Here is a 22,616-nt window from a genome sequence, read left to right as displayed (position 1 = left end):
GTGCGTCTGCTCTGCCCCTGCAGTATGGAGCAGGTCACCACAGAGGGAGTGCGTGCCGTCCCTGTGGCTCCTTGGCTCCTCCCTGTGAGCAGAGCCTGAAGCCGGGGGCATGCTGGGAAAAAGAGACCAGGAGGCGGGGTAAAAGTGATAAACTCTCAGATTTAATTGGCAGCACCTGGGGCATGAGACAAAGCAGAAGACAAGGCATTTTAATATATATCAAAAAGGATAAAAATATATATTGAGCTAAAGGCACACTTAGGCAAGGCAGTGACATTGCTGTTCGGTAAGGCCAAGCAACAGCAGGGCTCATTAACCCACGAACTGCCACTGCTGCGGGTCGTTAACCAGCTCTCCCAGTCCTGGGGCTACGATTATGCTATACTGAGCGAGGGTTTTTCTCATGTGCCTCCAGTTCAATTTTCACACTCTCGCCTACAAGTAAATGATACATGAAGCTGCTTCTGGGAAATGTTTCAGTACTCAGTACAGTACCTGACCTTATCCAGATTAACACGACTGTGTCCCTTCCCCCAGGAAAGTCCTGAGGCTGAACAGCCAGGGTCTGTCTCTCTACAGTGGCCAATTTCCATGATTTACAAGAAAAAAGTTCCCCCTCCTCCAGGACAAAACCTAAGACTACCCTTTTCATGATTAACTGTTTGGAGAACAAAGACATGCTGTAGTTTAACCCCCTCAGAAAACTTTCTCAGCATTTAGTTTCAAAGAAGCCAATTCTAACATCTAAACGCTGAAAAAAAGAGAATCTCTCAGACTAGTCCTTTCTCCGTTACCCACCCTCAAAGCCCTGATGTCTTCAGACTTGTTTTTACACACATTTGTCACGACGAGACAAATCCGACCAGAGTCTTAACAGATCAGAAGCTGCAGCAGTTGAAATGTCGCTTCATTTGTCGTTTTCACAGTGAGGCACTGGTCAGCACAGAGTAAGTCCAGTCACGCTGCCCGAGTGCTGCTCTGCACTATCGTGTCCGGGCTGCACACCAGGGTCCCGCAGCTCAGAGCTCAGAGGATCGGCCTAAACCGACGCTCTCCGAGCTTCGAGGGAGAGACGCCGGGGAGGCCTCGGGCCAGAGTTCAGTTCCCGAGAGGCTGGCGGGCCGACGCCTGGGCGTTTCTTCAAGGCACGTGGGTCAGTGTGGTCCCTGCGACAGGGTGGGGGGGGCTCGTCCTGCCCGCACAGCCGTTCCTCCTACAGGACTCCAGCACCCCCAGGCAGGAGAGCCGCGCAAGGCCACTGGCAATCGCGAGTTCGCCACGAGCCCCACTGTCGAAACTGTCGGTTTCAGGCTCGTGGTCATATGCAAAAGCCAAAAAGGAGCAGAATGGTAAATTAGTAAAGCTAAGTGCCAGAAGATATTTTATATATTTATATATGTAAAAAAAAATAACAAAAATTTACACTGTACATTGAAGCATTTCAATTTTCAATGGAAACAGAAGAGGAAGAGGAGGGGGACTGGGCGGACAGAGCTGAAGATTTCAATCACAGGTGTACGGGCTGACTTTTATTAATGGGGCAAGGCCCTCTGGTGTTACTGGGAGCTGAAGGGTACTGCAGAGGCTCTCCGTAGGCTGTGGCATGTGGGGCTGTTTAAAACTGATCAGAAAGCAGTTCACAAAGCCTCTGTGACACGGTGTCCCTGCTCGTTCTTAACGTCAGGCGGTACATCTGCGGAGAGAGCAGAAAAACCCACATCACACGCCTGCGCGTCTTCGCTCCGCGTTAAAACACGCCGCGGGGCCTCAAAGGCCACTTCCACAGTGGCCACACTGCAGCACACAACGACAAACAATCCTGCAACAACAAAAAAAAACGAGCGACAAAACTCCTGCCTGGACCCGGAGGCAGCGACCGCCGCGATACCGCGCACCGCAGACTCACCTGCGCCTGCGTGTTGGGCTCCAGTCTCAGCAGGCAGCCCACCTGAGTGGTCTTGGTGTGGATGACTCCAGCTCCCACAAAGTTGGAGGGGTTGGGGTCCACGCGGTCAAGCAGCGCCACTCCAAACCCAATGATCTGTCACGGCACAGAGACAAGTCACTGCCGCAGCCCGGGCGGCGCGAGCCAAGAGCAGGATCACACAGACAGCAGGGGCTCCTGTGAGCACATCGACAGAGAACCAGCCAGGGCAGGAGGAACCGCGGATGTTAGGACTTCACCACACGAGCTAGATGGGCCGAACAGCCACCTCTTAATTTAACATTTTCAATGTTCTTCTGCTCCCCATCAAGTCCGATTGTCAAGGGCAGCAAAATGGCAACGGGCTCAGAACCGCAGCAGTCTGAGGTTAAGGAGGCATAACAGAGCGCCAGACCCTGCACTTGCACCGACACCAGAGCGATGCTCTCCTAGTGTCTCAACTTGGTGGGCGGGGAAAAAAGAAATCGCTGTAATAGCTGCTAAGCTTTTGCACGGGTTCGGGGAAAGTTCAAAACTCTCCTTGCAGGTTTCCTCCCACTCTTGTCCGGACTTTACCTTTGCTTTAGTGACCTCAGTGTCCATGGAATGCTTTGCTTTAAAAATCTTCTGCACCTCCTGCTGTGGGCTGCCAGAGAGAGAGAGAGAGAGAGAGGGGGTGGTCAGTGCAGAAGCACACAGCCCAGCAGCAGACAGGACAGAGGTACATGCCCCCAGCCCACACTAGCCGCCCTGCTCCTCGCTAAGAGGTGCTCACACAGCGCCCTGGAGCACCGAAGGCTTCAAGAACACGACAAACGCGCAGCGCAGCCCGTTAACAGCTTAGAGAACAGGCCTGTGTGCAGCACCACTTCCACTGCGGCCTGAAAGAGCCCCGCTCACACAGAACAGCCCCCAGTTACGGACTGAACCCCTGCTGATCACTGCCCAACTCAACACTACAGCGGGGTGCAGGGTGCAGGGCACGAGCACACAGGGGGCACCCCCGGGCCCCGAGCCCGACTCTCTTCCCCAGGGCGGCCTCTTACGCGCTCAGCTGCTTCCAGCGCTGGAAGAAATCCTGAGACGTCATCTCTGTGGGCTGGAAGAACTTGTTGAGAGTGATGGGCAGCTTGACAGCGATGTTCTGAAGGGTCCCACCGTATCTGGGAAGAAGGACACAAGCCGGTTGGAAACACGAGCGTCCCGGGGTGGGGGTGGTGGGGGAGCCCACAGGCATCTTGTTCCTTCTAAACTTCCCAAATAATTCCAGCCTCCTGCTCTTCGCATTAATGATCTTAAAGGAGAAACTGCAACAACACTGGTCAATAAACTAGTTTGTCAAGCCCAGGGTACACAGAAACACAGGAGGTTTTAAATCACAGCTCTCACAGGGTGTGACAGCAGGCTGCAGTAGTGCCAGGGCTAAACGCCGGCTTCGCAGGCTGGGGCAGAGCACACAAAATCAACGAGCACGGGTACCAGCGAGGAGGAGGCCGGTCGGCCTGCACAGCCCTTCCCCAGACTCTCAACACACGGGCTGCACTCCGCACGTAAATAACTTCCACCTCCAGGCTGATGCCCTTGTTTTCAAAAAGCAAAACGTTTCCCTGGAGTGTCGTGGAGTACTATATAAGACACAGGCGATCAGAAGACTTGGCACCCCTGTGCATCGCGGTGGCACCTGTAAGCCCTCCTGTGCCACCAGGAGAGGGCCCGCCGGAGCAGCAGGCCTCACCTGAACTGGATGTTGAGGACGGGAGCCTCCATGAAGTCGGACACGCACTCGATATTGAGGATCTGCTGCACCTGGGCGCCTCCGTCCACGGTGGGGTCCACCGGCTTCGTGTGGACGTTGAGCTGTGGGACCCGGTCAAGGAGAAACCCGACACCTTTAGCGCCTGGCGCCCCCTGCAGCGGGCAAGGGCGGGCACCCGGGCCTCGTTTCCCAGTTACCTGCCAGAGGTTACAGGCCTCTTTCTCCGAGACCTGATCCCATCACATCCGGGCGCGGATGAACGGCCATTCCCCGCTCCAGACTTTCTCATCTGTGCCTCAGTATCCGCTACCGGTCCATGTAGCCACCCTCATCCTTCTTCTGGAGTGAGGGGGTTTAGTCACCAGTCGGTCCTGACTTCTCTACATGGATATTTCATGGATCTCACGGGTATACATGGCCCAATTATCTCTGGCACAGCAGAAAAGTACGATATATATTTGTCATTCACACCAGCAGGAAGGGTCTAGTTTATTAAGGCAGGGATCACCGAGCAGCGCTGTCCCTGCCCATAGACAAGGGCGCCCTCTGCTCACGAGCCCGCGCCAGCGCAGGGAAGGATATCAGACTTCAGGCTGTCCTGGCAGAGCACCGAGGAGGAGAAGCTCAGGAACTGCGTGGAGGTCTTGTTTCCATAGAAGACGTACATGCGCCCTGGAGGAGAGGGAAGACTCCAATGAAGGAACCAAGCCAAGAGCACAGCAGACCGCAGGGCCTCTTACAGGCACCAGCAGGGCTGGGGCACAGCAGCGCCAAGGCAGAACGTTTGGCATCGAGGTGCTTTCTGCAAAGAACCATCTTTTTTTAGTCTAGATTGATCTTTCCAACTAAAGCTCCACGTGCCAAGGAGAGGGAGCCCCGGCACGACCCTGCTGGTCTCCTCATAGAGTCACGCCCCAGCCACGAGGCCCGGCTCACCCAGGTTCTGCCGGAATTCGGACTTCAGCCCGATCTGCAGCAGCTGGTTTTCGAACAGAACCCCGTTGTTCTTGCACACGAACCTGCGGAGAGAGACGGAGAAGGCCTCAGAGAAGGAGGGGGTTCCCGCATGCCGCTGGACGAGACGGGGACGAGCGGGCCCACACAAACCTGGGGAGAACATGCAAACTCCACCCAGACAGGCTCCTCAGGCTGGGACCCAGGCTCAGGCACTGCGAGGCTACAGGAACCTACATGCCACCCTGATCAGCCTGGACCACCCGCCTGCTGGGAACCACCATGTCTCCCCCCCCACCTGCCCCTCCCTCCCCCCGTCTCACCTAGAGAAGTTCTCGTCGGCGGGGGGCATCATGGGCAGGCTGGTGCTGTTCTCGGAGAAGACGTCCACCAGCAGGCTGCCCCCTGCGGCGGGCGGGGGTGCAGAGTTGAGAGTGGGGGCGCTGCCAAGCCCCAGCAGGTCAGCGGAGGGGGAGGAGTTGGACTGCAGCGGAGGGAGAGGAGACCGTGTTACAGTCAGGCCCACACCTCCACACTGGGGCTGCCCCTCGGTCCTTTCCTCCACAGGGAAACGCTGAAGCTGCAGCAATCCATGCTTTAGAATACTTCATCCTACAAATACTTCCTATAATTGTTCTCTCCCCTGTGCCCAGAAGAACTCTTGACACACAGGCCAGTGTACATGCAGCAGTGCTCAGTACTAGCTCTGGACAAGCACCTTGACCGGCAGAGCAACAAAGGAACTCGCCACTTCAGGCTTCAGGCTTCAGAGTGTTTAAGGAAGAGAGTTCCCAAAAGATTCTGTGACCAACTGCTCGTCTGCTTTTCGTCCTGAGCAGCAGGGTGAACTTGACCACAGTCTTAGTTCAACAGCTCAAGCTCTTCTCAACATGCACCCCATGCTTGAACATACACGTACGTCATCAAATCCAGCAACAGCTGTGCAGTACTGCACTCAGTAGAGATGTGCAACCCAGGTAAGTTAATCTCAGGCGAGCAGCATTAGGTGTCCCATTCGCCCAAACCCTGTGACTGAGACAACCCTTTCACTAGAGGCGTCTGGAAAAAGGTCACAATTATTCCTACACCCCAGTTAAGAATGCTCCTAGAATTCAATTTGTTCGGGACGCTAAAACAAGAATCTGATTATAAATCGATGAACTTGTGTCTGCTGCTGGCACAGGTCCTGCGGGAATTCTGGGACAAACGGGCAAGGAGACAGCGCATGCGTCCCGGGAGGAGCACAGCACAGCACACAGGCGCAGGGGACCTGGAAGAGGGGCGCTCCGGGGCCGCCGGGGGGCAGAGGGCCACGAGGAGGCAGCAGCGGGGCGCTGGCAGGGGGGCGCGGCCGGCGGGCGGAGGGCAGCGACTGCGCCAGGTGGCCGCTGGGTAAGGAGGGGGGGGAGCTCTGCCAGCCGGAGGAGAACGAGAGGAGAGACAGCGGTGAAACAAGCAGCACCGGGGACCTCGGGGAACAGGAGACCGAGCAGCGCCCCCCGCTGGCGGCCCCAGCCACCGCCGTCATCACGCGCGGCCGGGTCCTGCCCGAGGGGTCTCTGGGGGCGGCTCTCCAGCGCCCCCGAGAGCGGCTGTACCTTGGAATTGGTGCTGACGTGCACCGGCTCGGCGCCCCCGTTGACGTCGGCGTTCCGTTCCTTCCGGCCGTCCTCGATGTCCGGGAGCATCCCCGGGCCCTTCTTCCGCTTCAGCTTGGCCAGGATGGAGGACTCCCTCTCGGGGAAGGGGGGCATCTCCTCCAGCACCGTGGCCTGGGGCGCACACACGCAGACAGGGAGAGAGTCACCCGTCTGTCCTTGAACAGACCAGCATCGCTCTGTGCCTCCTCTTCTCCCAGTCCGGACTGGCGCTGCACCAGTATCCAAGTCAAGTCCCTCACCTTTGACCAGTCTCATCTACTTCTCTCTGCTCTGCCCTGATCAGCATCGATAACCCCCCACCACCATCCCAGCACCTCTACTCTTCCCCAGTCTGTCCTGCCCCTGCCCCCTGGGTCACACAGGTGTCCCACCCCCCCCCTCCTGGTCAGACAGGTGTCCCACCCCCCTGCCCCCTGTGTACCAGTATGTCGGTGCTGGCGATGCAGCTCAGCCGCAGGTACTCCACGGCCCTCTGCTGCAGCTCCACGTCGGCGTTCTTCAGCTGGCTGTCGCTGCGCAGGACGTCCTGGATGGTGCCCTTGATCTCGGGGAACAGGTTGACGAACTTGATGTAGGTGGAGAGCAGCAGGGCGCGCGTGGGCACGCTGCACAGGTGGAACTTGGAGTGCAGCAGGTTGAACTGGACCAGGGGGCTGCAGGGGTGGAGCAGGAACACTGTGCTGAGAGCCACGTTACTAGCCAACACTGAAGCACCTCCCCCGTCCCTTAGAGAGTCCTCAAACCGCCTGGGTTAGGACACTCCGAGCACTGGCAATAAGCCACAGCGCACCAGGAGCGTCTCCGTGAACACCGAGCACCGAGCGGTACCGGCTGAGCTCCGGGGCCCGACAAGCCCACCCAGCGAGACCGGCTGCCTGCACCAGGCTCTGTTCTCCACAGCCTCTTACCTCGATCTGGGATCCCCAGCAATCAGGTTCCCGAACTCGCCCAGGATGTACCCCCCGACCTTCACCAGGTTCTCGTGGCACGCAGGCGCCTGAAGAGCCTGTTGGGGAAGGAGACGTGACCCAGACAGGTGAGCCGCCGTTCAGAACCGGACAGCGGGGCCGGCGGGCTTCGATCGATGCGAGGGACACGCAGAGCCGCCCGTACATGAGGGCGTGCTCCCACGAAAACCAGCGCTCGGAACTGCAGAGGAACGACCTATGGATTTGACGTGGGAAACAAAGTTCTGGAATTCGGCTGGAGAAGGGATGGGGTCTGGCGTGTGGTCTCACACGTGAAAGCTGTAGATTTTTAAAGTGACGCAGGAAACAACAACCCGAGTCACAGCCAGAGACGGCGTGCCTATATACATATATATAAGAAGCAGTTCTGGGGTCTGAAACTCCTGTCCCCACAGAGGAGCTGTTCTCCTGCCAAAGGGAGACACATCAGCGCCCAGCGGGGCCAGCAGGGGACTGATAACAGAATCGATACAGGGACACCAGGAACCTGCCGGCCCAGGGAGACCGGTGAGAGACAGCAGGCTCAGGGCACCCGACAGGGAACCAGAGCGGATCTGAAGACGCGCACGCAACAGCTCTGATGAAGTCAGAGCATTTCCAAAAAATAATTTGATCAAAAACAACTTAATCTGAACTGGAAATTAACATGGCTTGGGTAGAGCAAAAAATAAATACAAATCCTCAACATAAAAGAACGAAAAGCTTTAAAGATGGCGATTACATTCTAGCTAGTCTCTTGTAAGAACACTCCTCATTTCCCTCTCGATTGTCCTCTAGATCAGGGGTGTTCAACCTTTTTAACATGCCCCCCCGTTTGTCTAGGTTTGAACTTGCACCCCCCCACTGAGAAAACAATGCAAACACCCTCGACACACTCACTCACACAATATATTTGACGTTATGTATACATACATGCATTTCAGCACCTTGTGTATTCTTCTTATTTATTGTTGTATTCTTCATATTTATTGTTCATCCTGTAAAGCGCTTTGAGAAACCAACTTTAAAGGCGCTATATAAAATTAAGTTTATTATTATATATTTCATTAATCTGCTCTAACAGTTTCACGTTCTCCGCGGTCGTTAGCTCCAGCAGTAAGCCACCAGTCCAGTTTTAAGCTTGTAATGGCGGTATAATGCGAAGTCTCAATTGTGCTGTAGCCTTCGCCAGCGAGAACAGACGGCAGGTAGACATCAGGGACATGAGCCAGATTGAACACCCCCCTCTAGTGGACGAATAATGAATTACTATTAACGTTTGAAACAGCAGGTTTGCTGCAGCTGTTTCATTCTTTTTCATTTTACTTGCGTGTTTGACCCTCAATGTCTTGTAATCTCGCGCCCCCCTTGACCAGGAACGGCCCTGCGTGACTCTGGGGGCCCCCTCACCTCGAAGACGGTCTTGGCGGCGTAGCCCTGCACGTCGTCGCGGTTGATGACGATCTGGATGACGCGGTACCACACCTCCTCGCTCACGTAGTCGCCGGCGATGCGGATGAGGTTGAGGATGGTGTCCACGTACCAGGTGTAGTCCACCGCGTACTTCTCGGCCAGGATGGCCACCTTCAGCACCTGGGGATTGACGGAGAGGATCGAGACGCGCTCCAGGCAAACGAGACGCACACAGGAGAACAGGCGAGCTAACAGAGGCCAGCTTATGAGCCAGACTACGAGGAACTGGTCCCAGTTTAGATTTTCTCTACATTCAGCTTCTAAACCTCTCCTCCCTGACTGAAACAAGCTGCAGCTCCCAGCTGGCAGCCCCACTGGAGCTCAGCAGGTGTGAGCCTGGTCAGTGCCTGGATGGGAGACTCCTGGGAAAGCTGAGGCTGCTGCTGGAAGAGGTGTTAGTGGGGCCCGTAGGGGGCGCTCACACTGCAGTGTGGGTTCTAATGCCCCAGTAAAGTGACGGGGACACTGTACTGTAAAAAAAGCGTCGTCCTTCGGATGAGATATAAAACCGAGGTCCTGACTCTCTGTGGTCATTAAAAATCCCAGGGTGTCTCTCGAGAAGAGTAGGGGTGTAACCCCGGTGTCCTGGTCACATTCCCCCTGGTCTTTACCAATCATGGCCTCCTAATAACCCCCATCTCTGAACTGGCTTCATCACTCTGCTCTCCTCTCCACTGAGAGCTGGTGTGTGTGAGAGGACTGGAGCATCATCCAGGTGGGGCTGCACACTGGTGGGGGTGGAGGGGATCCCCATGACCTGTACAGAGCTCTGAGGGGAGGGGGCAGGAAAGCGCTACATAAGTGTAAGGAATTATATCATTATTAATATAATAATTCTGGCTCAGGTGTCCTGAGGGCCACAGCCCTAGTGGTCTTGAGACAGGTGTAAAAGACCGCCACAGTCAAGTCATTACTGGACCAGGAAGGCACTGATGATCACCCGGACCACCCGCTGCGCTGTCCTGCAGGACCGGTCGCACTCACAATCTCCTCTCTGATGGAGTAGTCCGCCGTCTCCAGGTAGTTCAGCATCTCGGCCACGATCTGCTGCGCGTTGCTGCGGTCGCACATGGCGTAGAGCAGGTCCACCGCCCTCTGCCTCACACTCACGTCCCTCTCCGTCTGCGGGAGATGGACACACACACACGCGCGTTACTGCCGGCTAGCTGGGGCGAGCAGGAGAGCCTCTGTCGAGTCCGAGGTCTAAGGGGGGGGAGGGTACTTCCCGGGGTTACCCCTGGACACAGATCAGCACATTTCCTTACACCACCAACAGCCGAGAGCCTGCAGACACAGACCAGACTGGACCGTCCAGCTGAGGCTTAACTGAACCACACCAAACCCCTCTGCTCACGACTTACAGGCGGCTGGGCCGTGACCTTCTCGGCCCTTGACCTGGGACCTCCGCCGTGCCCCCTGGGCCACACCGGCACAGGCCCCCGGCTCTGAATACAGAGACCCACGGCCAGCCCAGCCCCGACCAGCCTGCTGCCAGGTGACCAGCGCCGCACCCGGACAGGGCACAGTAACACATCGGCCAGTAGGGGGCGCTCACCCTGCGGTCCATGTGGGTCCTAATGCCCCAGTATAGTGACGGGGACACTATACTGTAAACAGGCGCCGTCCTTCGGATGAGACGTAAAACCGAGGTCCTGACTCTCTGTGGTCATTAAAAATCCCAGGGCGCTTCTCGAAAAGAGTAGGGGTGTAACCCCGGTGTCCTGGCCACATTTCCCATTGGCCCTTACTAATCATGGCCTCCTAATAATCCCCCTCTATGAATTGGCTACATTACTCTGCTCTCCTCCCCACTGATAGCTGATGTGTGGTGAGCGTTCTGGCGCACTATGGCTGCCGTCGCATCATCCAGGTGGGGCTGCACACTGGTGGTGGAGGAGGGGAGTCCCCATTACCTGTAAAGCGCTTTGAGTGGAGTGTCCAGAAAAGCGCTATATAAGTGTAAGCAATTATTATTATTATTATCTGCTCCGTTACAGCTGGACCAGGGATCCAGGTCACCGGAGCCCTGTGTGTCGGAGGGACCGCCCAGGCGCGAGCCGGCCCCGGACGCACCTTCAGCGCGTTGATGACGGTCTCGATGTGCGTCTTCACGGCCTCGTGGGAGAACTCGGAGCTGGCCAGCGTGCACATGCTCTCCAGCGCCAGGTACCGCAGGTTGGTCTCCCGGTGCTGCAGGAACTGGCCCAGCTGGTTACAGGCCCTGACCAGCAGGTTGGGCTCGCTGCCGCACGAGGAAGAAACGGCCCGTTAACGCCCGGACAGAGACCCGGCAGGAGACGGCGCCACGGCCGCGGGCACTAGGTCATGTCTGGCTCGGTCCTCCCACAGCTCAACAAAACCGCCCTCCCACCTCAAGTCACAGCTGTGGTCATTTCCTCTGTCGCCTCCAGGGGGCGCACTCTGCAGCGCCAGTTATGAGCCAGACATGCAAAATAGACAAGTCCCTTCAAATAAACCGACCTGCCAAGCTTCTAAATGACTTAATCTTAAAAGGCAGTCAAATAAATGACGGGGCCGAGCCCGACCTGTCGTGGTGGATGATCAGGCTGATGGCCTCGAACAGCACGGCGTTCTTGGCGTTGGAGTGCTGGACCTTCTTGGACTTGGGCGGCTCCTGGGCCTTGTTCAGGATGGTCTCCAGGCACTCCGTCAGACGGCCGCGGATCGCCGCGTCCTCTGCGGGGGGGGCGGGCGGGGCGTGGGCGGAGAGAGCCAGCGGCGCAGTCGGAGAGACCAGGACACGCGCAGACAGGGACACGGAGAGACACACCAGCCAAAAAGAAGGAAAGACAGCGAGTGAACGAGGAGTTGGGGGTTCAGCAGAGTAAGAATGAAAACGTCCAGGTCAGAGTCAGAGAAAGCGAATGATCGAGAGGGGGGGGGGCGAGAGAGAGAGACCGCGGGGTCTCTCCGAGGGAGGGGCACTGCCGCAGGGAGGTGCCCGGCCCCCCCAGGGGCAACGCCGGCGCCGTACCTGGAGGAGGGTAGCACTGCAGCAGGCGCAGCAGCTTCACCGACAGCCAGGGCGCCGGGACGAAGTAGTAGGTGTAGTCCTGGAGGTCAGTGGAGGCCGAGGTCACGATCTGGGAGAGGAGGGAACAGGACGATCTCACACAGGCTCAGCGGGAAGAGCTCACCCCCATCGGCCCAGCTGCCGCCACGGGGCGCCGGGATTCCCACCCACAGGTCCTGGCGCGAAGCCGGGACCACCGCCTCACCCAAGGCCGGCCCTCTGCAACGAGCCCCCCCCCCCCCGGGCCACATTCCTGGCAACCACAGCGTCTCTGCGGCTCCTGCCTGGCACCAGGGTATCACGCCAGACCTCGACAGCACAAGGACTCCCCGGGGGCAACTGCACACACCCGCGATGGACACGGGGCGAGTTGCACCCGTGCCGGCCCCAGGCTCGAGGCCCGCAGACGCCCCCCCCGCCCCCGGTGTCCGGACCGTACCCTGCTCAGCCTGGCCACCGCCAGCGACACCGAGGTCTTGAACTCCTCCGGGTTCTTCTGCGCCAGCGTGGTGATCAGACTGGTGGCCGCCGTGACCACGCCCTGCGAACGCAGAGGGAACGAGAGGGTCAGACGAGAGGGAACGTCTGCCTGTTTCAGTGTTTATCATGTGTCAGACAGAATACGCACTCCCCAATTAAGATGTGCACTCCGTACACTCCCTATCCCAGAGGAGCTGTAGAGCTGTAATATATAACCTCACAAACCCAGGTAACACAAACCCCCTCCTCTCTCCCTCCCTGTCCCCCAGGTGAGCTGTACCCCCTCTCCTCTCCCTCCCCGTCTCCCAGGTGAGCTGTACCCCCTCTCCTCTCCCTCCCCGTCTCCCAGGTGAGCTGTACCCCCTCTCCTCTCCCTCCCCGTCTCCCAGGTGAGCTGTACCCCCCCTCCTCTCTCCCTCCCCGTCTCCCAGGTGAGCTGTACCCCCCCCTCCTCTCTCCCTCCCCGTCTCCCAGGTGAGCTGTACCCCCCCTCCTCTCTCCCTCCCCGTCTCCCAGGTGAGCTGTACCCCCCCTCCTCTCTCCCTCCCCGTCTCCCAGGTGAGCTGTACCCCCCCTCCTCTCTCCCTCCCCGTCTCCCAGGTGAGCTGTACCCCCTCTCCTCTCTCCCTCCCCCAGGTGAGCTGTACCCCCTCCTCTCTCCCTCCCCATCCCCGAGGTGAGCTGTACCCCCTCTCCTCTCCCTCCCCGTCCCCCAGGTGAGCTGTACCCCCTCCTCTCTCCCTCCCCATCCCCCGGGTGAGCTGTACCCCCTCCTCTCTCCCTCCCCGTCTCCCAGGTGAGCTGTACCCCCTCCTCTCTCCCTCCCCGTCCCCCAGGTGAGCTGTACCCCCTCCTCTCTCCCTCCCCGTCCCCCAGGTGAGCTGTACCCCCTCCTCTCTCCCTCCCCGTCCCCCAGGTGAGCTGTACCCCCTCCTCTCTCCCTCCCTGTCCCCAAAGTGAGCTGCACCCCCTCTCCTCTCCCTCCCCGTCCCCCAGGTGAGCTGTACCAGGTGCTGGTCGTTGAGCAGGTGCACCACTCTGGAGGTCCACTCGCCCATGGGCACCAGGTCCGGGGAGGTGCGGTTCAGCCTCAGCAGGCAGAGGGCGGCGCTCTGCTTCACGCTGTCCATCGTGTCTCTGCGGGACACCGAACAGCCACACAGGGCCGTCACACAGACGCCACGGCCACACAGACAGCCAGCCCTATCCCAGCAGCCTCTGCTAGCCAGCCGGCGAACTGCCAGAACTCGGCATTCAAAAAATACCCCCCCTTGGACAGTTCCTACAGTCCTACACTCCAGGAGAAACTCCTGCACACACCTCCCAGACCTCCACGGGACATTTTGACACCCTCTTTGGCGTTGTCTCTCGTTTGAAGAGGGCAAGACCACACTGGGGCGCCCCACGCCAGCCCCCCCCACCCCCCCCGCGCTCACCCGGCCACCAGGATGCGGGGGATGTCGGCGGCGAAGGCCTCGGCCATCTCCCGGCTGCCCACGTTGGCGATGCAGTGCAGGGCCAGGTTCATGAAGGTGGGGTTGCGGCTGGACAGGTCGTTCTTGATGGCGTTGTTGATGAGCCGGATGAGCTCGCTGTTGGAGTTCACCAGCACCGAGATGAAGAGGTACCCCTGGGGAGAAGCAGCAGCAGCAGGCAGCGAGTCGGACCTTTGCCTCCACGAACAACTTTTATCGCACCCGGCTGTGCTGACTCATTAGTTTACTGCTTTTGCTGATGAGATCTCCCGCACCTGAACGCGACCCTAGAGCAAGGTTCAGCTGATTGAAGACGAACGCGCCGGCCCGCGCTCCTGGCAGCAGAAGGAGAGAGGGCGGAAATCGGGGGGGGGGGGTAAGTGAGGAAGGGACAATAACCGAGGCAGGGAGGACTTCGGGACAACAGCAAAGGAAAACAGGAGCGCGATCAGACACAGCAGCACTGAGTCACCCCGCCCTCCAGGGGCCTGGATCTTAATCATCACGTTGAGGCGGGTTGTTACAGGAGGGAGAGAGAGAGGGGCTGAGTCACTCCCCGTGGTCACTGACAACACCCGCAGCGGAGCGGACGTTTCGTTGAGAGACACAGGGATGGCGCAGGGAACTCACGATCTGCTTCTCGGTGTACTTGTTGGAGCTCAGCAGGTTGACGGCCTCCATGTGGCCGAAGTCGATGTCGTGGCCCAGCAGGAAGATGAAGAGCAGCTTGCAGACGTACTTCTTCTTGCTGTAGCCGTCCAGAGCCTTGTCCCCTGCCCGGCGAACAGAGACAGACCGGTGTGGGCGTGAAGGGTGGACACCACCCCCGCCCCCACCTGTTCCCAGGGACAGCCTGCAGCACCCAGCCCACAGAGGGGTCAGGGCTCAGAGATACTGCTGTACCCTTGGGCAGGGCGCTGCTTTCACAGCAACGGACATTACAACCCAGCCAACCCAGACTCTTAACGAGCTCCAGTAACGAATGTCCAGAGCCGAAGGAAGACCCGCAAACAGACAGGGAAGAGAGTGGCTCAGAGGAGTGGGTCAGAGGTCAGGGGTCAGACCCAGGAGGCCTGAGGTTCAGATCCCAGCTGGGCCACAGCTGTGGTGAGCACGTGCTCACAAGCCCAGTTGTTTGAAAGGCTACAAACATGAGGTCGCTTTGGATAAGAGCGTTTGGCACCTGCAGTTACCGTCCTGATAAATGAGCTGCTCCTGCCTCAGGGCATGAAGAGAATATCATGGTCAAAAGCCCCTGTGGCCAGCGCTGTGTCTCCGTCCCCCTCCTCACACCCGGAGCAGAGGCTGTGGCCACAGTGACTTGTACCCCCTCTCTCCCGCGCCAGTGCCCTGGGAGAAGCTGCGCCCCCCCACCGCTGACTCAATGACCCACCAGCGCTGAGCAGTGGTCAGAGGGGAGTGCAATCAGCGTTGCACTCCGGGGCTCCTGTGGACATCCTGTTACAGCTGCGTGCGACGCCTAATTCTGTCCCCCCAGCCAACTCCCAAGAAACCCCGTAGGCTCGGCTCTCAATGGCAGGAACACGAGCAACTCGGGAAAGAGGGGTGAAAAGGAGAAGCTCACGTGACAGCAGGGAATTAAGGAACAACAGGAAGACAGGGGAGATAGTAAGGGCTCCACGCACTCGCACAAAAGCCAGGTCAGCAGAGCAGACAGGAAGCTGAGCTCAGCGGGTTTCTCTCTACCACCATGTTGCAACAACAGCAGGGACGAGCTCTGAGCGAGCACTTCCCCACCCTGGCCGGCAGCACAGCGCCACTCTTTGGTCAGCACGGGTCTGGAAGAGCTGAGGACCAGGCTGCGCGCTGGACCTGCAGAGCCGTGGGCTTGTGCACACACCCGAGTCAACAGCCAGCTGCCACACGGACACAGTTTAAAAACAGGCTGCCCTGGGTTACTGAAGCTGAGGCCATGACACTTCAACCAGCTCGGAGACCCCGTCGGTCTCAACGAGACCCATCCAGAGCCCCGAGGATCAACCTGAGACCAGTTCACAAGACACGAGAGACGGGGGACTGAAACGGAGCCCTCCTGGCTTTTCCAAACCCGCGAAAAGCGGAGAGGCCCAGGGCCCCCCGTCTGCGCCGGGCTGCTATCGGCTCCTGCGGACACACGCATAGCCCTGCAGGATGAGGCTCGGGTCAAGGCCAGCGGGGCTGTTTCCTGACCCGCGGGGGGCCCAGTCCACATTTCTCACACGCAGACAGAAGTCACAGCTGCACTGAAAGGCCTGCTCACACAGTCGGATGTGAAAGTTTGGGCAGCCCTGGTCAAACTGCACGTTCCACAGAATCTCCAAGTGAAAAGCAGGTAACAACCTCTGCAGGGTACAACCCTTAACATGACATTCCTGCACAGTTGAATGCACAGTTACTATTTATTTGCCAACTTTAACAGATGGGGGAAAAACTAGAACAGTGAATGTGGTGTGTGGCAATGTCTGGGCACCATGCCAGTTGATTCAGGAATACTTTAAGGCCTCAAAACGTGATTTGAGGAAACAGTATTCTTGTGCTCCTCTGTAAGACACACTGTTCTGCACTGGACAAGTTTCATCAAACTGGGCCGCAGCGTCGTACCCCTGTCCTCAGAGAGTGAGGCGAGTGAAACCTCTGCCTCTCTCCCAAAAAGACACTAAGTGGCTTCAACAAACTCAAACGCATTTCAGCAACATTAAGACGGTGTCAAAAAGACCCCAGGGTCTCTGCTTCGTTTACTGGTGCAGACAGGACCCCCAGTCAGGCGTGAGGAAGGGTCAGAGACACTGCCAACGCTCCCAGATATCCAGGAGAGAGAGCCGAGACAGGCCGGCACACAGCCTCCCCCACACGCACACACATTCACACGCGCAGCGCTCCCACTGGCGCCCCGTGAGAGGGATCTGGAGCTGTGCAGAACGAGGATTAGCAGGGGTTTGCGGAAACAAAGGAAGGAAGGAATGGCTGCGATTCAAGGAGGTCTCCCTCTCGAGCGACCGCGCTGGTGGCGTGATGACAAGTCGGCACACCGAGGGAATCACAGCTCTCCTGCTGGGCAGCGTGTGGCCACAGGCTCACAGCACTGTTCAGAGGAGTGCAGGAGTCCAGGGGTGTTCAGGGCTCTCCGGTGGGGGGAGGGGAGAGTCCCGCAGGAGTGTTCAGGTCTCTCCGGGGGGGGAGGGGGGAGTCCCGCAGGAGTGTTCAGGGCTCTCCAGGGGGGGAGGGGGGAGTCCCGCAGGAGTGTTCAGGGCTCTCCGGGGGGGGAGGGGGGAGTCCTGCAGGAGTGTTCAGGGCTCTCCAGGGGGGGAGGGGGGAGTCCTGCAGGAGTGTTCAGGGCTCTCCAGGGGGGGAGGGGAGAGTCCCACAGGAGTGTTCAGGGCTCTCCGGGGGGGTGGGGGTGGGGGAGGAGTCCCGCAGGAGTGTTCAGGGCTCTCCAGGGGGGGAGGGGAAGAGTCCCGCAGGAGTGTTCAGGGCTCTCCAGGGGGGGAGGGGAAGAGTCCCGCAGGAGTGTTCAGGGCTCTCCAGGGGGGGAGGGGAAGAGTCCCGCAGGAGTGTTCAGGGCTCTCCAGGGGGGGAGGGGAGGAGTCCCGCAGGAGTGTTCAGGGCTCTCCAGGGGGGGAGGGGAAGAGTCCCGCAGGAGTGTTCAGGGCTCTCCAGGGGGGGAGGGGAGGAGTCCCGCAGGAGTGTTCAGGGCTCTCCAGGGGGGGAGGGGAGGAGTCCCGCAGGAGTGTTCAGGGCTCTCCAGGGGGGGAGGGGAGGAGTCCGGCAGGAGTGTTCAGGGCTCTCCGGGGGGGTGGGGGTGGGGGAGGAGTCCCGCAGGAGTGTTCAGGACTCTCCAGGGGGGGAGGGGAGGAGTCCTGCAGGAGTGTTCAGGGCTCTCCAGGGGGGGAGGGGAAGAGTCCTGCAGGAGTGTTCAGGGCTCTCCAGGGGGGGAGGGGAGGAGTCCCGCAGGAGTGTTCAGGGCTCTCCAGGGGGGGAGGGGAGGAGTCCTGCAGGAGTGTTCAGGGCCCTCCGGGGGGGAGGGGAAGAGTCCCGCAGGAGTGTTCAGGGCTCTCCGGGGGAGGGGGGGAGTCCTGCAGTGTTCAGGGCTCTCCGGGGGGGAGGCAGTGGCTGCAGGATTCCCGTTTCCAGAACACCCCTCCCAGTAAGGCCCCTGGATTTACACCTTAATCAGGACTCTCATTTCAGCACAGGCACACTGGCCACTTCACCACGGGACAGCGAGCTGCTCCTCTGTGAGCAGCAAGAACACTTCGAACTGGACCAGGCTGCATCCCTCGACCCAGGGAGCTGACCGGCCAGGCAGGCGGGTGCGAACAGGTTCTTTGTTTTGCTCTAGCGGAAACATACACGTCAAATGACTTTGGTTCCCTTTAAAAAACCCACAATATTAACAAGCTGGGAAGTGTCGGAAAAGCGGGCCGAACTGGTTTGACTCCCCTCCAGCAGGCCTGTGACCCCGGCTCACCCCGTAACGCAGGAGCCGGGCTCTCCAGGAAATTCCTGGGAACGCAGGGGAAGAGCTGCCTTCTGCTGACAAGCTGTATTCCTCTTGCAACCATTTCCTGTCAGAAGTGCTGACTTAACACCCCTGGCCTCTCCTCCGGCTCTCCTGCCCCCCGCGTGAGCAGGGGCTCTCCCCCAGCGGGTCGCCAGCGCCCCAGATCCCCTCCGGAGGGCGGCTCGATACCCGCGCCCAGACCCCCACGCCGCGCGGCCTCGGGAACGACGCTTACCTTTGAACTTGGAGCGGATGTTGGCCAGCTCCTTGTTTATCCTCTTGATCTCGGCCTCCTTGCTCTTACCTGGAACACAGGGAACAAGGGGGAACGATCACTCAGCGAGAGAGAGGGGCGAGGAGCTGTGGATAGACACCGTGCCCCATAAGATAAGATAAGATCACTTTATTGGCCCTATACAACATATTAGGAATTTGTCTCCTCACAGACCCCAGCTTGCTCTCCATGAGACACACAGACAGGGAGAGAAGCTGGGGGTCAGAGCGCAGGGTCAGCCATTTATACAGCACCCCTGGAGCAGTTGGGGTTCAGGGCCTTGCTCAGGGGCCCAGCGGAGTAGGATTCCTCTGCCAGCCGTGGGATTTGAACCGGCAACCTCCCAGCCACAGACACAGATCCTGAGCCACAGAGCCACCACACTGCTCCAAGGCTCTGCTTCACTCAGGACGCCGAATCGCCTGAAAGCACCCACACCAGCCAACCACAAACGTCGAACACAGAGTAGAATTTTAAATTATTTAATATTCGCGCTGTACTGGGAATTGCTTGTTTGCAAAACAAAAACAAAAAAAAAACGGACAAAAACAAACCAGCAGATTTTCGCTTAGGTTAACATATAATGTTTGCAGAACGGGCAGATTTCTGCCAGCAGCTGACGCTATCTTATTTACTGGAAGCGAGATAAGAGGAGCTTTGACATCCTCCTGTACCACAGTGCCAACCTCATCTTTCTGCTGCACAGTGTCTGTCCGCTCTCCTCTAGAAATGTTTTTACTGAAACAAAAAGCCACGCTGTTTTTTAAGCCCCGTGACAATGCCGACTCTGAGAGCCAGAAAAAGATAAGCAAATATGACCTATAAATACAGAGCCCTCCACTGCGCAGCCAGAGAGCCCAGGAGTAAAGGTCACTGCTGTCAATCATTGCTGGAGTCTCTCTGGCTCTGCAGGACAGGAGCTGCACACCTGCGCAGCAGAGAGACCCTGAATCTGCAGCCTGACTGGACCACCTGAGCGCACCCTTGTAAAGAAAGTCTGGCAGGTCTGTGAACACAGGTGGGAGGGAGGACAAGGCACACAAAACTCCTACAGGCAAGGAGAGATTCCCTGATCCAAGACAAGACCCCCCAGTCCGTTCAGGAGAAATCAAGAGGAATGATTCAGCTGCACCGATGGGATGGCTGGAGGAATGAACCACAAATGACAAGGAACAGAAAGCTCATAAAAAGAAGGCCAGAGCGCACCTCTGGGGCTCTGCCCTGGGGTCAGTCCCCACTGCAGGACAGAGCTGGGCTTCCAGTCTGCACCCCAATAACTCAGTCCTGGGGTTCAGTTCCCTACAGTCCACAACTACAGGACAGAGTTGGGGTGTCCAGGACTGCACCCCCAGAACCCTGTCCTGAGGCTCAGACCTCGAGTCCTTAGTCCCACCTGCAGCACAGAGCTGGGGTGTCTGCAACTGCACCCCTCTGGGACTCTGCCCTGCGGGTCAGCCCCCCATCCCGCAGCACCGCGCCCCTCCAGGACTCCGAGGCGCCGTTACTCCGCGGGCTGATCAGCTCGCACACTGCTGGGGCAGGCCGCCCCACCTCCCTCTGCACTGTCCCGCGCGCTGATAACGAGGCGCCCACACCCCGCTAGCCACCACACCCACAGCTGGCAGGACCTCTCGTGTCTCCCACAGCTTCCAGCTGCTGCAGGAGCGACTCAGGACACAGAGGGGGCTGAAGGAACAGCAGCATCGATCGCACCCGTCCCAGAAACAGCACTTTTAAACTAGAGCACTGACATGAACGAGAGGACACTGCCAAGGAGAGCACCACTCTCCTGAATTCCCCCTGCTGGACCTGTTCCCCAGAGCAGCTTTCAGTCGTACCCACAGATACAGCCGGGCACTCGAGCCGTCAGAGCAGCAGTCCAGCGGGGATCCGAACCCACAGCCTGCCAGCCCCGACCCCTGACCCCCGACCCCCGACCGCGTTCACGACCCCCTCTGAGCCACACTCTCCTCGGCCCGCTTGCCGGACTCTCTCCCACTGCCCGAGGGGAGCCCGTGAGGAGGCCGGGGTCTCATTTCTTCTGTGTGGCGGGTTGCTATGACGACGGGGGGGGGGGGGGGGACCCACACGGAGTGAGAGAGCCGCCGCAGGACGCAGCCCAGCGAGGGCACAACAACCCCAGCCCTACAGCGCCCATGGGGGCGGGGCGCACCCAGGACTGACGCACCATCACCGCCCCGGATCCTCTGCGCACCCCTCTCTCCCGTCCCGCGCACAGGGCTGGCGACAGACCCCCTGGGACAGCCTGCACCTACGTCATAACCAAATAACACCTCCTCACACTTCTATAGCTCTGTCCTGGACACTCCCCTCAGAGCTCTTTACAGGTCATGGGGATCCCCTCCACCCCCACCAGTGTGCAGCCCCACCTGGATGATGCTCCAGTCCTCTCACACACACCAGCTCTCAGTGGGGAGGAGAGCAGAGTGATGGAGCCAGTTCAGAGATGGGGGATATTAGGAGGCCATTAACAGTGAACGAGCACTTCAGTGGATCAGCGCTAATAACAACGGCAAGCTCGTCTCTGCCCCCGGCTGTGATCCCAAACCCAACAGGTCCCTGGCACTGGGGGGAACACCTCTCTCACAGGCACGGGACCGAACTGGACCCTGTCTCTGCCTGTCACTGACCACGTCCAGGTCCGGCGGCGGCCGTGCGGACACCGGACCCCTGGGTGGCGCCAGGTTTGAATCCCCGACGGGGAACCAGAGAACTTCTCACCACCGGGGTGCCGCCGGGGAGGGGGGGGGCGCCTCAGAGCGGAACCATTTCAAGCGCTAATCCCGGTCCGGTCCAGCGGTACCGGCGCTCCGACCGAGCTCCGACCAAGTTTCCCCGACACCCGCTGGGGAGAGGCGGGCGGCCGGCTGTCCGGTCCGCTGCCGCCTGAACCGGCCCAGTATCGGCTCGCACCGACGTCATCGACTCCAGGCAGAAAACAGGAAACTGCCAACCGGACCCCGCGGATCAGCGCTGACGCGGCCGTACGGATTCCCTTTGATCAAAAAATCAAACATTTGCATTGCTTTAGTTGTAAATGCCTTTTTGTTTTCGCCTAATCGCCTGCAGCCCCACGCCCATCCTCGTCTCGGCGACCCCGGACAGTCCTTCCCCGTGTTACGGATTTTCCAAGCGCCCTCCTCACCCCGATACTGATCCCTCCAGCAAACACCGCATAAGCAGCTTTCTAGTTTTTGTTCCCCCACCCCGACTCAACCGGTCCCTCACCCACGTACGCCTGCGTGTTGGTTTGTTTATTTTTTGAGGGTGGGGGCAGCGGGCTTATCGACGGCCGCCGGCCGGGTGGGGAGCCGCGGGCGCCGGGGGGAGCTCCCAACTCGAGCTCGGTGCGGCACGGAGGCCTGCGTCGGGACGGGCTCTCCACAGCGACTTGCGTCTTAGTTTCTTTTTCCCCCCCACATTGCTCTTTCTTTCTTTTTCGACCCCCACCCACAAAATAACTTTCACTTACAGTTCCTTATATCGGAGATGAAGACCGCCAGGCCTCGCATCCCGTCCCCCTTGGAAACCGCCGGCATCTCGCAGTTCGCAGCGTCCCGCAGCTCGAGCCTCACACTCAGACAGACGGCGCCGCGCTCCGCCGAGTTTCATACACTGCGCGGCCGAGGCGAGCCGGGCCGGGGACGCGCGCCGTGCACGGCGGGGGAGGGGGCGGGGGGCGCGCACCGGCGAAGCGGAGAACGGACCCGTGTGCGCGCTCCCGGGCGCGGCCGTCTGCGGAGCGTGAGAACGGAAAAGCGCGCCGCACCGACGGCGGGCGGGAACGCGCCTCGCTTGGGCAGCTGTTCGCGATGCCATAACGGAAGTTAGAACTGCCGCTAATTACATTGCTGCTACTTCTGCTGTCCACGTAATTGAATTGAAGTTCTCTCTTCCATGCGAAGCAGCATCTGCCTCTGTGGTGCATGTTTGCACGTTTCGGGGGCTGTGTTTAGCAAGAGTGACACAGCTCACTGACATCTGAGCCCTCAACCATCCAAATCCCTTTCATCTCCCACAACGCTTCCCATACAGGCTACTGGGACCCAGTTCATTCCCAGAGCACATTAACACAACTCGAACCCCTGCGGCTCGTAATAATAATAATAATAATAA

At 59.0% G+C, this 22,616-nt stretch overlaps 1 protein-coding gene across 2 annotated transcripts; it reads right to left on the bottom strand.

The window, feature by feature from the left end:
* Positions 1-139: 139 nt before the first annotated feature.
* Positions 140-22,141, bottom strand: LOC102691316 (AP-2 complex subunit alpha-2). 2 transcript variants are annotated; one of them, XM_069181777.1, is made up of 23 exons: positions 21,973-22,141; positions 18,441-18,509; positions 14,335-14,477; positions 13,666-13,859; positions 13,237-13,366; positions 12,189-12,290; positions 11,711-11,819; positions 11,262-11,412; positions 10,789-10,957; positions 9,700-9,837; positions 8,653-8,835; positions 7,204-7,301; positions 6,717-6,948; positions 6,233-6,406; positions 5,905-6,045; positions 4,958-5,118; positions 4,617-4,699; positions 4,263-4,352; positions 3,660-3,783; positions 2,971-3,087; positions 2,501-2,570; positions 1,907-2,041; positions 140-1,693 (listed from the first exon to the last, which is right to left on the bottom strand). In XM_069181777.1, the coding sequence occupies exons 1-23, from the start codon at positions 22,037-22,039 to the stop codon at positions 1,616-1,618; spliced, it is 2,958 nt and encodes a 985-aa protein (XP_069037878.1). In that variant the 5' UTR covers positions 22,040-22,141; the 3' UTR covers positions 140-1,615. The 2 variants fall into 2 exon arrangements, with proteins under 2 accessions (XP_069037878.1, XP_069037879.1); XM_069181778.1 differs by lacking the exon at positions 5,905-6,045 and having other exon boundaries at positions 21,973-22,139.
* Positions 22,142-22,616: the final 475 nt, after the last annotated feature.

The sequence above is a fragment of the Lepisosteus oculatus genome, chromosome 21 (assembly GCF_040954835.1).
Source record: "Lepisosteus oculatus isolate fLepOcu1 chromosome 21, fLepOcu1.hap2, whole genome shotgun sequence".
NCBI classification, from domain to species: domain Eukaryota; kingdom Metazoa; phylum Chordata; class Actinopteri; order Semionotiformes; family Lepisosteidae; genus Lepisosteus; species Lepisosteus oculatus.
Note: the sequence above shows the minus strand (reverse complement) of the source record. Positions and strands in the feature narration are given on the sequence as shown.

Excerpts from the sequence above, each read along its gene's own strand:
- LOC102691316 (XM_069181777.1), bottom strand. The coding sequence starts at position 22,039 with ATGCCGGCGGTTTCCAAGGGGGACGGGATGCGAGGCCTGGCGGTCTTC. Across the intron at positions 6,046-6,232 it reads ACGTCAGCACCAATTCCAAG|AGCTCCCCCCCCTCCTTACC; the intron begins GTACAGCCGCTC and ends TCCGGCTGGCAG. Across the intron at positions 3,784-4,262 it reads CCAGGACAGCCTGAAGTCTG|AGCTCAACGTCCACACGAAG; the intron begins ATATCCTTCCCT and ends ACCGGGTCCCAC.